This window comes from Plasmodium gonderi (genome assembly GCF_002157705.1).
Source record: "Plasmodium gonderi DNA, contig: Chr13, whole genome shotgun sequence".
Classification (NCBI taxonomy): domain Eukaryota; phylum Apicomplexa; class Aconoidasida; order Haemosporida; family Plasmodiidae; genus Plasmodium; species Plasmodium gonderi.
The window spans coordinates 716,868-732,194 of NW_021628938.1; the positions used below are offsets into that span (position 1 = coordinate 716,868).

Genomic DNA, 15,327 nt, shown 5'->3' on the forward strand with positions numbered 1-15,327 from the left:
ATTGTTATTATATTTTATTTTATATTACATTATTTTATTTTGTTATTTTTATATATTTTTTTTTCTTTATACATTTTATTTTCTACCCCCTTTATTGATAACATCCCAAAATTCGTCATAATGAATATGGAAAAACCAAAAGTTATAATTGAATCGACAGGAGTTCCCATTATGCAGAAAACCAATATTCCCATATTATTATCCACACCTGTTGTGAAAAATATGTATAGCACTTATTCATACAGTAACAGCAACCCTATCTCCAGTTCATATAGCACATCATCTAATCACAATGAGTATAAATATAATTGGACAAAATGTATGACAAAAACACCGCCACATGGCAATGAAAATGAAGAATACATAAAAACGTTTGATGGACGATTAAGTGGATTATATTACGAAACGATTCCCTTAAAAAGTAATACAAATAATATTTTTGAAATAACTCCACCAAAAGAAGACTTAAATAAAATAAATTATAATCCTAAGATGGAAATTTATTCTACTTGTAATTTTGCAATTATAATGATGGATTTGCCAGGCATTTCTAAAGAAAATTTAAACGTTGAATTTGAAAACGGTTTATTAAAAATGTTTGGACATAAATATAAAGCACAAATGGAAGAATTAGAAAAAGAACACGAATATCACACGAAAATAATTGAAAGAGTTAGCGAATATTACTTCTGCAAAATGTTCCAAATGCCACCAGCCTTTTCTCAAGGACAAAATATATCATGTAAGCTAAAAGACGGGGAACTCATACTTAAAATTTTGGCAACTGAATTGAAGACGCAGAAAACGATTGTTGAGATACAGTCTTAGAGTTAGAGGTTTCAAAATATTTTAGAAGAGTACTCGGAGGTGGGGGTGGGGGTACAATCATGCTAAATGTATTAGCACACACATATGTATTATATAATCATTCCAGCCAGATGAGGCATTTTTTTTTTTTTTTTGTATTTTTTTCCACGTATGCTATATATCTGTGTCATATATTCCTGAGATCTTTTACACACACTGGAAGTGTTTATAAGTGGTCTTTTGTGTTTATGTATATTTTTGCAAGTTTATTATTTTAACAAATTCCCCGTCACACAGTAATTAAGGGTAGTGTTTTGCTTTCTACGCACACGTAAGTGCGTATTAATGTGCACACTGTTCCTTTACTTGTTTGCAATTACACGATCCCCTCCCCCTTGCAACTATCGGCATGCGAGGTGGTCGCATCACCCGAACTTCTCAAAATACTAAATCCAAAAAAAAGCATAACAAAAAAAAAAAAAAAAAAAAAAAAAAAAAAAAAGAAAAAGAAAAAACATATATAAAAAAATGTTATTTTCTAAAGAAATCCATAATGCAGTGGTTTCAAAAGGATATATGGAGAGACACATAGAGTAATTAGCGAGACAGGAGTGACGCTCTAAGGGCTGACATTGAAAGGTCCCATGCTGCCATAAAACCTGATTAGTACATTGCTTAACACAACATGCAACAATATGACGGTAATAACTGTCACACAGATGTGTGTGTGTGTGTGTGTGCAAGTGGAAACGAAAAGGTCAAGTATTTTCTTGGGGTTATAACTCACACCCACTACCGATCTTCTTCGAAGCCTTTTTTTTTTTTTTTTTGTGTAATACAATCACACCTTCAACGTTGTATATTTTTTTCTAAACTGCTCAGAATTTAGAAAATTGTGCAATAAAACTCTTTTTTTTAATAAGGTAAATTTTTCCTGAATTAACTTCTGCTTTTGATAACATAAGTTCATGTCATTTATTAAAATATTGTTTTTCTCTGCTAATGCTTTGCTCATATTTTGAATGGTGATATGAGATTTTATGAAATGTATAACGTTATGTGCTAATGAATGGATTATCCTTTTTTTAATTTTTTTAAATTTATTTTCATAATAAGAATTTAAATCCAGAAAGAAGTAATAAAGTTTAATATATTTTTCTAAAAGGTATATTTTACTCTTTATGTCACTTGGTTGCATGTCTAAATTAATATTATTTTTTTTTAAATAATAGTCCTTTACATGTATATAGTCATTTTTTATTTTTATTAATTTTTTCACTAACAAGTGGCACTGTACATTCTCATTCTTATTAGAATCTCCCCTTAGTATATGGTTCTTTATATCATTTATAAGATTTTCCGGATTTATTTGATCAATCATACTATTACTGCAACTATTGGTTCTTCTGGAATTGTATTTTTTCCACACAGTCGAAATTATTTCTTCGTTTAATCTTGTATTTCTGTTTTCCAAAAGACTTTCATCATTTTTGTCATTAATATGCAATATGGTAAATGCATGTTTCAGGAATTCTATCTCTTTACTTTCCTGTAAAATATTAGGGTTGTGGTTCCTTTTGAAGTGCACATCAGGTTCATTTTTCATATGATATATGTAATTAACTGCTGGATTTATTAGTCCCTTTTTGATGTCCCTACTTGAAGTCATGTTTCCTGTATTCCCTTTACATATTTCATTATCTTGTTCACTCCACATTCGGGAAGAACTTCTTTTATTATACTTCCCCATGTTTCTGTTATCATTCAGATATGTCATTTGTGTTGATATATCCACAGGAGAATCATCATTGTGCATATATTTAATCATTTTTCCATCCATTCCTGTGCTTGCATCATTATTTAAAGGATTTTTCCCCTTGGAATATCCATTACGGTTAATTATCATCACATTCGAAAGAGTTAATTTCCCTTGATAGAAAATGAAATTCTTTTTTATTAACATGTTCATATAATCGTTACATCGTGAATTTATGTAAAAAGCAAGCATATTTGTATACAATTTCAAATCTACTGAATCATCATCAACACTTTCTGTGCTGATGTAAAAATTTCTAAGCTTTGATTGTCTGAGGATAGGACAAAAGGTTTTAACGTTTTTATTTTTTCCCCTTACAAGTAAATGGGTTGTTATTCTTTTATCCGGATCTCTATTTTGTATATCTTTCTTAATGATATGGAGTTTAAAACAATCGTATATTAAGAACAAGTTTTTATACACTGAACATGTGAAGAAGTTGATATTATTACTCATGAATAATTTCTCTTTTCTTTGACTATCTAAATTTATAAAATGAGTAAAAATAAAATATACATCTTGGGATTTTTTTCCTTGAAACATCACATCTTCATCTTCGATTATTATTGGGTTCAAAATATATTGCACCTTGTAAAGAATGCTTGATTGGAAGTGATCGAAATTTATCTGAGTGTCTGTTATGCATTTAGAGTTTTTATTAGTCAAATTTGAACCGATATCTCCAGAAAATAAATGAACAAAGGAATCATAGGAAAGCTGCTTAGTGTGATCAAACAGCAGATAAGTATAATAATCGAACTGATAAAAACTAATGGTTGCCTTATAAATGGTAGTATTAATATATAGTCCATTTTTACACATTTCGTGAATTAATTTGGCTGATAAGAAATTCTTCAAATAAATTATGTAAAATATAACATTTACAAATTTTATCCACACTAAATGAAGTAGTATAATTTTATCAAAACTAAAACATAGCAAATTGTGACTATTCAAAACGATCGTTCTTATATTGTTCATCCCTGTATAATATGTGTCAAATAATAGGACATTTAACATATTATATTGAATGTTTATTTCTTCATTTATTTCTTTCTCCATAATTTCTTTATCGTCTTCGTAGCATGAGAAGAAGTCTTCCATCTTGTCGTCTGATTCGTCTGATATGCACACTTTTCCGTGTATTGGATTCGTTTTATTCTTTGCCTTCTCCTTCCTCTTCTCCTCCTCCTCCCTATTATTCTTTTTTGCAAGCACTTCTACGTATAGGGACTTTTTTTTGCTTAATCCATGGCAAATCGAATCGATTTCATCGTCCCTTTCTGTTTTTATGATCTGATTCAAAGTTTTTCGATGCACCTCCTCTAGATAGTTATCTTCTATTCGTACTTGTCTTTTTTTTCCGGAGGTTTGGCCATTTTTAACATTCTCCAGAGAATTTTCATCCCTTTCAGCTGCTTCTCCTTTTTCAAGATTTTCCCTTTCGACAGACTCCCTAACGTGGGTACTTTGCACCCCTGGTGAGTCCTTTTGGGAGGCATTTCTCTGGGCCATTTTCCGCCTGAGAAAAGACACCTGATAACTGTTGTTCATTCGATTGTAGTACTCATCATATCGATCTTTGTTAATTAAATTTGTCAAATTGGCTAACGTCATTTTTTCAAAAATGACATTTTCGTTAATATTAAAAATATTAAAAAAAAATAATTCTTTTTTTTTTTTATGTGATAACATATTAATTGCCTTTTGAAATTTACTTTCCTTTGGTTGTTCTTTTGTTGTGTTATCGCTACTCACAGCAGTTGACATACTCATACTGGGAGTGATATAATAATTTAACATAATAAAAGATACATATCCAAACTTGTCAGAAACACAAATAAATACTAACTGATTGGTATACAGTAAATTGATACATCGGTAGGTTGAACCTTTCATACAATTAATGACATATGGTGCGTATGAAAACGTGGTATATGTATGGTGAGAAGGCATGTTTCTTCTTTGTGTTGTTCTTCCACGGGGATTGTCACCATTTCTATCAATGCTGCTTATTCTAGTGCTATCACCATGTGTGTTATTCTTTTCTTCATTAAACTTTATGCATACAAACTTTTCCCTATATTGTGTAACAGAAATGTTTTTAAAGTATTCATAATGGGAGAGAAAATCCTCAGAATATTCTTCATTAATGCTTTTGCTATCACAGTACGCACCATCCGTGCATTTATTTTTCTTTATTCTTAATTGCTGAATTCTGGTTATCTCCTCGAATAAGGAGTAACTTATGTAACACTCATTTGTAATAATAGGTGTGTATATTAATATAATTCCATCTTTTAAAAGAACAAATAAGCAGGTTTCTACCCATAGAATATTTTCACTAAGAGAACCGAAACAGTAATCAACTACCAAATTTTTATATTTGTCCTTTTTAGATAAATATATTTTTTCTTCATTCTTGGCATGGTCAGATTGTGTATTCTCTCTAACGTAAATTACTCCTAAATCTTCATTCCTATTATGGCACGTGTTTGAATTTTTTTTCAACTCCAAATTTGTATATACCTTGCTCATTTTTTCACAACTGTTTTTGTCATGTTCTCCCTGGTGATAGTTTTGTACTATATGATTGGACGAAGCTTGATCCCATGTCTCACTACAATTATAGTGCTGGTTGAGATTCTTCCCTTGCATCTGAAGTATTCTATTAGAATCTGTTTCCATGTTTTGAACTTCTCCCGTGTTCGACAAGTAAAGGGAAGAATTAATTTCTCTCATTTTATGTAACTCCTCTTTGATGTTTTCAATATTTTCATTTCTAATCTTACGATGAAAAATATCAATGTCCGGAATGACTATTTTTATTTCTAGATGAGGCTCTTCCTTGATATTAATCAATCGAATTACTGATCGAAATTTACAAGGGTAAAATTTATACACTTCAGTCTGTTCATATGTTAATAAGGATATAACATTGGGAGATTTAGGGAACCATTCAGTTTTCATTATTTTTCTTTTGATGGGAATATTTAAAAGTTTATTATGTAAAATGAATTCTCCTTGAATGAAATTATTTTTTTCTTTATTTATATTTCTTATTAAAACAATTTCATTGTTTGATAAGAGGAACATATATTTTTCACTTGCATCTACATGTATCTGTACATAAAATCCATCCTCTTCTACATTATAGTTCACCATTTCTACTGTCATTTCTTCATATGAGCATCGTGTATTATTTCTATGTTTGTGTATACCTATAACGACATAGCTAATCGGTACATTCTTTCCTCTGCCCTTGTGGCTACTTGCTCGATTATGAAAAGTTCTATAGAGGGAATTTCTCCCATATGGAGTGCTGAACCCATGTGGTGTATTTTCCCTATTCAATTTATCCACTTCTACTCTGAAGTTATCTTCCCTTTTCAGGTCTTTTTCCTCACATAAACGCTCCTCATGGTGAGGCTGCTGTTGACACCACTGCCTTAATATGAAGTATGCAGAGCTCTGATTCCTCCCTTTCCACTGATTACAATTTGTTTCTATTCCTCCATTGTTTTCATGGCTTCTTGCAGTGTGACCATTACTACAGTGAATATTGCTAAGGGTGTTATCGAGCGAATAATTTTGGTTCGATTTCCTCCTTATGTGGCAAAATTTTAAATCCAGGAGATTATCATATTTTTTCTTTTTGATCAAGTAAGACTCTTCATAGGGTATATTTTTCTGTACACAATTAATTCTGTTTTTGTTAATTGTTAGGAGAGCATATTCTAGCACATGTTCAGATGGCTCATTTTGAAGGTGCCTTTTCATTTTATGCTTCCAATTTTTGCTTCTTTGCCTTTTTACTTTTTTTTTTTTTCACAGTTTGGTACTTGCGTAGGACTAAGTTACATACGTGTGATGCAAATGTGTGATTGAAGCTACAAGTGGATATGGTGTATCGCTCGAATGTTTATACCTCTGCATAACTGCATTTTTATGCATCCTCTTTCACTTTCAAAGGATGGCAGGGAAGCTTTTAGTGAAGCAGTTGAAAGTTCAAGAACATGGGTGATAAATAAAAAAAAAAAAAAAAAATTCCAAACTGGATGATGCAATGGAAACATGATTTCGACAGGTGAAAAACAAAAATATAAAATCAGAAAAGAGTTGCACTAAATATTCTATTAGGGGGGCAGAAAGGAGACCTAATATGTATACATATATATACATACACACGATATAGTATATGTATATATTCTCTCGCGTTCATCGAGATGAAAACACATATATAAAAGCGTACTCTTCATATAATATGTATTTGAACGACCTTTGTGACGTTATGCATGTTGAATACAACTTGCAAAAGTTGGCCTTTTTTGCTCATTGTTTATGGTTTTTTTGTTTTTATTCTAGCTAGCTATATATATATCTACCTATCTATTTATTTTACTTGATTCATTTATTTTTTTTTACTAATAAAGCAAGCAGAATGGCAGTGAAAAGCCTCATTCCTTGTTGAGTCACATAATTCCGATTTAAGAAGGTTCGTCGTTTTTTTTTTTTTTTTTCTTTTTCTAAAAAAGCAAATCTTTGACAAGGTAGGATAAAACGAAAAATACGCTTTTTAGGAGCAAAAAAGAGAAAAATAAGATTTATTCATCTTTGTCCTTTTTTTTTTTTTTTGATGTGTAGGTGTTTACTTATTTTGTGTTGTTTTCCTATTTTTTTTTCTTAAATGTTACTTAACATTTTTTGTAAAAACATTTTTGGGAAACTTAAATTGTTAGCATATATAGGATATAAAAATGTGAGAATAATTTAAAAAGAGAAAAGAAGTCACAAATAAAAATAGAGAATATAGTAATTTTTAAAAGAGGAAAACAAAAGTGTAAAAGCCTTTTACTTGCATGTATACACAGAAAATATGATCATCTGTAGTATATACTTGATATATTCTCACAATAAAAAAAAAATAAAATGAACAAAATGGATAAGATTCAATTAAAGTATAAGGGCGGTGTGATTGTAGGTTAAAATAAAGACAGATTTTTACCAAAATAGAGAGAACCAAAAGTTTGTTACGACGACTTTTTGTTTCATTCCTTGCCCTGTACACACCCACGCACGCATTGGCGAGGGCCAACAAGAGGAAAGGAAAAAAGTCCACACAACTCTGTATGCAAAACAGTACGTAAAGGTGTGTGCACGTGCGTAAGTATATATATATATATATATTTACATATGTATATTTAATTATCCATATTTAGTTATATATATTTACCTATATATACAACACACATGAAACTCCTATGCTTGTAGCCCCTGGACTGCTGGGAGCTGCTTTCCATCCTGAACTAACGTAAGTAAAATGGATCTACCTGCCAGTACTCGCCCTTATATAATATAAATCCATCGTTGTTAACTACAAAGATGCACGTAAAATAAAACAAACAGAGATGCATAAATGAAATGATCTCGTTTAATGGTAATTTTTAAAAGCAAAGATGTAGGAGATGATATATATGCCTCCTCGTACATCCATATACCATATGGCCTAGGACGACCATTAACATGATTGATGTGTGTGTGGGTAGGAACCCCTCTTTATACACACAAACACACAAACACGCAAAAAAACGTAATTACAAAATGACACACATGAGACTAGAAACATAAGGAACCATGGTACATTTCAAACAGCATTGATATCCACACCTACTAAGTTCTCTTTGGACGTGTATATCAGCATGGTAGCAGAAAACAAGAAAAGTAATTCCTTGGGGGAGTATTGAATCTTGTCTAAGTTCAACAAGCACTATGTGACATAAACTTACCGTAATGAATTAGGGCCTCGTCTGATATGTATGAATCTGCTGAAAGGATCACTGACTTTGCCAAGTTGTGCAAATCCTGCAAAAAAGGGAAAAAAAAAAAAAAAAAAAAAAAAAAAAAAAGTAAAAAATGGCTTAAAAGCATAAGAATCATGTGAGCGAAATGTGAGCGAAATATCAGCAAAATATAAGGAAAAAAAAAAATAAAGGTAGAGCAATGCAAATAATTATGCCATCTTGTAAAACAGTAGAAAAGCAAGTACGAGTTTTTCTCCTTAATGAGAAATGCTCAAGCGTAGAATCTCTCGCATGTGTAACGACCACGTACTGGTCTAGAAAAGCAAAATCATTGGAGATGTGATATGCATAGCATGGCTCTTCTCCAACGAGGTATATCATTCGAAGGAGCGTAAAATGAAATGAGAGTCTCTCTTAGTATGGATGACAAGAGAGAGAAAGAAGAAGGATAGGATGAACAATCCCCATTGGGCTAACCTTGTTAAAAATTTTGTTTTCGCGATGCTTGGCAAACTGAATGATACTCTCCTTGAATGCATTCGAAATGGAAGAAACAGACTTCCCTTTCTTAACTTTGGAACCACTTTTTTCTCTAAAATTAAGTGTTTTTAAATATAAGGGGTAGAATATGGTTTTTTGGTATATCTCGACAACTTCCTTTGCATGATATAACGTTACAACATTTGATAAATCTCCTCTTGCGCGAGCTTGGCAAAGTCGAATTAGGGATTCTAACTGTCTTATGGTGATGGGTGCACTTATATTACTATGAGTTGCAGAAAGATTTCTAAGATGTAAATAAAATTTTCTTATGTATTTTTTAGCTTCAATTGATAAGGTTGGGAATATACATTTTCTGCAATATTTAATGAAGACTCCTAGGAGTTCAACAGGCAAATAACTTTGCTCATCTATTTGTTTGCATTTATGCAGTAGATCATTTTTTAGAGAAAACATATTTGTGTCTGCACCTTCACTATCATCATCATCATCATTGCTAGTGTATGAAGTTGTAGAAGTATCGGATGTGTCGGAAGGAAGAGTGTTAAGACCTCTTCTGTGATTAGTACTATTATGTACAACTTTTTTATGTAACTCTTTTGACTTTTTTTCTTTTCTTTTTCGTTTTTTTTTTTTTTTTTTTCTTCTTTGTTCATCATAATTTGAACTTATTAAATAATTAGAAATTTGATAATCTTTTTCCTCGGACATTTTATCAGTTAAGAGAAAAATTAAGTCGAATCTGCTTAACAATGGAAAAGGAATTTTTATGTTTTCAAAGATGGTTTTATTGTAATTATATTTTCCTTCCTTTGGATTAGATGCAGCAATGATAGAACATCTAGTTTTGAGATTGCAAACGATTCCAGCCTTGCTTATATTAATACATTGGCTTTCCATGCACTCAAGGAATGATTGCTGATCTGTTAGAGAAATCTTATCTAGTTCATCAATACAACATATACCTTTATCTGATAATACTAATGCACCTCCTTCTAATGAGTATTCATTATTTGTTGCATCTTTAAATGCACATGCTGTTAATCCATTAACACTTGTCGAAGTGCTACAAATAAATAAACTGTTTTCAATTATATTACTCACATATTGAAGAATTCTGCTCTTTCCTAACCCTGGATCTCCAATTAATAAGTTGTGTATATTTCCACGTCTTTTTATTTGTTTATATTCATCATAAATTGTTTTCCCTCCAAGAAGACTTAATAACATTCCAGCCTTTATGTAATTGCTCATAATTATTCGTGGACATAAGGATGCCACGAGAAGGTAGAATTTGTTCTTTCCATATTTTTGCATATCTCGAATGAATTCCAAAACATTTGAATCGAAATCTTTGCTTTCATTAAAGTGATGATCTGTGTTTCTGTTATTCCCTTGGATCATCTCATCTGTATGGTTCGTTTCGTTCGTCTGGATAATTTCGTTAGTTTCCTTTTCGCTATCACACCAATTCAGATTAAATTTTCCTTTTTTTCTTTTTTTTTCAGTTTCTGCATTTTCATCATGGATATAATCCCCGTACATACACAATTCGTCACCATCAAATTCGAGTTCATTTAAAATTGAGTAAGTCCTATGATGCTGGTCACTCCTTGTGAAGGTGCTTCCAATTGAATCATTTCCTTGGTTATTCGAAGTAGAAACTTTTTCTGCTTCATCACCAAATTGAGCAAGTATATTTGTGTTATATCCTGAACCGCTGATTGGCCCGCTGACCGAACCGCTACCCATATGGTCGCTCAGCAGTGCTCTATTATTTGGATCGATTAGAACTTCATTCGTGCTCATTTCGATAGAATTATTCACTGTGCTAGCATCACTACATATATTCGTTTTCGTCTTTATATATATTTCTCTAGTTATGTCATAATTTTCTGCAATGGATGGAGGAGTGTTAAATCCTCCAATGGGTTCTAGCTTCTTAAGTTTAGAAGTCATGGTTGTTAGATGTGCTTTAAATGGAGCATGATCAGGTAAAGAAATTTTTTCTTCTTCAGCTGGATCATTACTGCATTTAGATTTTTGACATTTATTAATTTTTCCACATTTAACGTCATTAAAATATAGAATAAGTCTTTTTGAGATTTTATCAATATAGGATTCCCAAAGAAAAGAATTGTAAAGTTTATTCTTTGTTTCTTTCATCTTTTCAAAATTGAAAGAACTATTATTTAGATATTTTTTAGATGACAAAGGGAAAATAGATAAGCAATCTACGTACATATTATACAAAGAATTTTTTCCATTAATGAAATAATTATTGTTGTAGGATATAACTTTTAGAATTCCTAACACTTCAACATAGTTACCTGGTATACATGAATTTACAAAAAATTTTGAAACTTCCAATGTGACTGTTAAATTTTTTGCATTCGATTCATCCATTTCGTTCATACTGTTAAGAATTTTTTTATTTTCTTTTAAAATTATTTTTTGATATTCCACAGATTTAGCTGATTCTCTAATTGGATGGAAATTTCTGGAATCACAATTTCGATTTGGACATTTTTTTGGAGTCTCAAATTTCCCATCTATAAATTCTATTTGGATTATACCTTTACATTTTTCACATATAAAGTCTAGTTTTGTAATTAGTAACTGGATTGGTGATACTCTTAAAACACTACCTCGAAGACATATCAGTTGATTTACTTTTTCACTTTTCAAACTTTCAAATTTGTTTATCTTATTCCAGTTGTATATATAAATGGTTATTCGGTTTGTTAAAAAATAATTTCGGAAAAATTCAGACTCTTTATGTCTGTCACATTTTAGTTCATTAATTAACATGTTGTCTTTTTCAAAATCACTGATTTCATCTCTCCTAATAAAGGGGTTATCTCGGCCGTTACTATTAGAATGTGTAGTTTCTTTCATCTCTTTGCTGTTATTCAGAACATTTTCCTCCTTACTGTTCTTAATGTTATTATTCTTCTTGTCGATACTGTTCGCAGAACTGCTGTTACAAATGGTACCACTACACTCGTCCTCTTTTCCTTTCTCTTGGCATTTCTTCTGCTCAATTACCTTCTCATTAGATTCATCTTCTTTGAGCGTATCTATATCTAGTAACTTGCATAACAATAAATGCAAAGCAAGTTTCATGAACTTTAAAACGATTTCTGGATTCTTCTTCAATTCGTGTAAATACACGTGATTATTTGGTGGGGCATTTTTATTTATCACTTTTTTATTATCTAAAAAAAATTCCAAGTTCAGAACTATTTCCTTATCTACATTGAATAGAAAGTTCCAGTTATTCTTGAAGAACGTGATCCAGTTTAAAATTAATATTTTAACATCACCTAAGGAGTTTTTTGTAGGACATATAAACGGGAGAAATATAAAAACACATATATATGATCTCTTATATCGATAGGGTATTTGTAAATGTATTAGTCAATTCCACGTCAAAAAAAAAAAAAAAAATCTGCCAACTGAACAGAAACGAAAGATCAAAAATGAGGAAACTCCTGTCTTACCATTTAATTCAGACTTGTTGAAATAAAGTTGCACCAGCGCATCCATTTCGATATCATTCCAAACGGTAACTACAATTATTTAATTATATTATTTTTTATTTTTATTCTGCTGGTGGGTTAGTTATTACTGCTGAGGTGGAACATTATTGTGTCTGACAACACAAAAAGTGCACGAAAAATGGTTAAAAAAATTTGAATATGCAATTTGAAAGCATTCTTTTCTTCATCAAAACGAATTGCACACTTTGGTCATATACAAAAGAAAAAAAAAAAAAAAAATTCATATTACCATGATGATTCATAAAGAAGACATTTTTATTTTTCAGTTAAACTATCTGTAGTACCATTCTTTTTTTTTCTTCTTTGAAGCTATTCGAATTTTTTTCAAAAAAAAAAAAGTGCATACATTTTTTTAAAAATGTGCCATAGAACGGAAGAGAAAAAACTGGCTTCTTGATGTATATTGTGTATATACATGGATAGGCTGAAGAACATAATATTTGCACGTTTTTTTTTTTTTTTTTTTTTTTTTTTTTTTTTTTTTTTGTTTACGAGATAAAAATAAGAATTTGGTGTTTCTTTACATGTGTAAATATTTTGGGGAAAAAATTTGTTACTTTTTGGTTGAACGTATATTTCCTTATGCATTCTAAGAGCATATATTTTAATATACTCGTTTGTAGTATTTTATCTTTCTTTTTTTGTTCGTATCTCCAACGTACACACAGAATGGTTATATTTTGTTTAAAATAATTTTTGAGTGCACATGTTTGTAACTAGTATGCATATATATATATGTATATATCTGTGCATGTGTTTGTGTAGGGAAAGTGGGAGGGTAGGGGCGAAGCAGTCCTTTTGGACATGTAACATGGTTTACACCAGAAGAAAAATTACAATGGTTAACTTAGATGAATAATCAGACAAATGGTGTGGAAATTACCTATTCATAGTGTATCTTGAATCAACTGTTTGATAACCTTACGGGAATTGTTGTTAACAGGATTGTAAAAACAAAACAAAAAAAAAAAAAAAAAAAAAAAAAAATCATCGAGTAAAGATATGTTAATATTTGTATAAAATCAAACGATGGGAAAAAGTATTACATCAAACTCGCAACGAAAAATGCGGGGAAATTACGAAAATTGTTCACGTGCAAATGTAGGTAGTGTAGGGAAACACATATATTATAATGGATATATATATATGTACATATATATGCTTGTGCATGTGATAGTTATGCAAATAAAATGAGGGGGATAGGGGGGGAAAACGCCCTTTCATGGCTACTTTCAATGGTTTCCTTTCCCTTTTTTTTAACTTTTAACGTCCTTTTTTTTTTTTTAAAAAAAGCTATTTTTGTCTCTTCACCAATTGAGTGTAACTCCAGATTGTGTTCTATTGGATAGTTTGTTTTTTTCTCCCTTACATTCAATCACGCTTCTGCAGTAACACTTTTCCATTATCGGGCTTCATTATTGAAAAAATTTGAAGTTATGTTGTGTAACTTTATGATACTTTTTAAGTGTGGGAAAAGCATATAACCTACTGAACTATTTATAAATTCGAAATGGTTTCACTTTTTTTTTTTTTTTTTTTTTTTTTTTAAATCTTTTTAAATAACAATATGGATGTATAAAACCGTAAATGAATATTATGGAACTTTAAAACTAATTGTGACAAAAAAGGAACATAGAGAGTGACTCCTTACTCAAATGTGTCAAATAATACTCTCCATAATCTTGCACAGACATAAGTACTCACGTATGAACATACAAATGAATATACAATAATTTATAGCTACCATAGAACTCACCCCATCTTCTATATAAAAGGGTTAAAGAGAAGAAAAAAAAAAAAAAAAATGCCAATTAGGCTAAAACATTTCCTCTTAAACGTGATAATTTTTTTTTTTTTTTTTTTTTTTTTTTTTTTGACATATTCTCTTTTTACCTAATTTTGTGTACATTTATATGTATTCCTTTTCCCCATTTAACATATTTACACATAAAACATACATATACTTATGTTCGTTCCCTTGTGCATGCATGGAAAAAACAGAACACACTTTGGTGGACGTGGCATTTCCTGTTTTTCACATATCACACGAGCATAAGTAGTAATTATTTTCAAAATGAGATACACAAGAGAGGACATGTAACTGTATACATATGTGTACATGAATAGAAAACAAATGAATGCAATACATAGAGAGGATAGGTGGGGGGTAATGAGAGAAATGAAAATGCTCGAAAAATATAGCATATTCATCCCATGTGTACGTATTTATATTCACATGTAAAAAGTGAATGTACTTCATATACAGTCGTAGTACTTGCATATGTATGAAATAGGCTAAACTTTTTTTACATTGAGAAATCGGCGAAGCTTTTTTTACATTGAGAAATCGGCGAAGCTTTTTTTACATTGAGAAATGGGCTAAGGTTTTTTAACATTGTGGAATCCACTAAGCTTTTTTCACATCGTGAAATCCACTGAACTTTCCACATTTTGCAATCTATTGAGCTTGTCACATATTCAAAAATATACGTATCCTTATGATTCCCTTTTTTTTTTTTTTTTCTTTTTTTTTAACGCAGCTACATTGCATTGTTATTTTTATGATCAATTGACAGTCCATTCACAATTTAAAAAATTAAAAAATATATATATATATATATATTATTTTTTCCGAAAGTTGGCCATTGCTTTTTCAATTTTTTACATACCTTAATTATATGTTACGTATGTATATATATATATATATATATATATACATAACGTGTACATATGCAAATTTACGTTGAAAAAAAAAAAAAAAAAAAAAAAAAAAAAAAAAAAAAAAAAAAAAAAAAAAAAAAAAAAAAAAAAAAAAAAAAAAAAAAAAAAAAATAAAAAA

The 15,327-nt window shown here is 30.4% G+C and overlaps 3 protein-coding genes across 3 annotated transcripts; 1 reads left to right on the forward strand and 2 right to left on the reverse strand.

The window, feature by feature from the left end:
• Positions 1-120: 120 nt before the first annotated feature.
• On the forward strand, positions 121-828 carry PGO_131160 (heat shock protein, class I; the record flags this gene model as incomplete). The annotated part of the gene is made up of 1 exon (XM_028689632.1): positions 121-828. One exon carries the CDS (start codon positions 121-123, stop codon positions 826-828), a length of 708 nt encoding a protein of 235 aa, XP_028545433.1.
• Positions 829-1,648: 820 nt separating this feature from the next.
• Positions 1,649-6,403, reverse strand: PGO_131170 (hypothetical protein, conserved; the record flags this gene model as incomplete). Its single annotated transcript, XM_028689633.1, has 1 exon — positions 1,649-6,403. One exon carries the CDS (start codon positions 6,401-6,403, stop codon positions 1,649-1,651), a length of 4,755 nt encoding a protein of 1,584 aa, XP_028545434.1.
• A 1,526-nt stretch (positions 6,404-7,929) lies between these two features.
• PGO_131180 (DNA replication licensing factor MCM8) lies at positions 7,930-12,474 on the reverse strand (the record flags this gene model as incomplete). The annotated part of the gene is made up of 4 exons (XM_028689634.1): positions 7,930-7,997; positions 8,410-8,485; positions 8,902-12,251; positions 12,429-12,474. 4 exons carry the CDS (start codon positions 12,472-12,474, stop codon positions 7,930-7,932), a joined length of 3,540 nt encoding a protein of 1,179 aa, XP_028545435.1.
• Between the last annotated feature and the right edge of the window lie 2,853 nt (positions 12,475-15,327).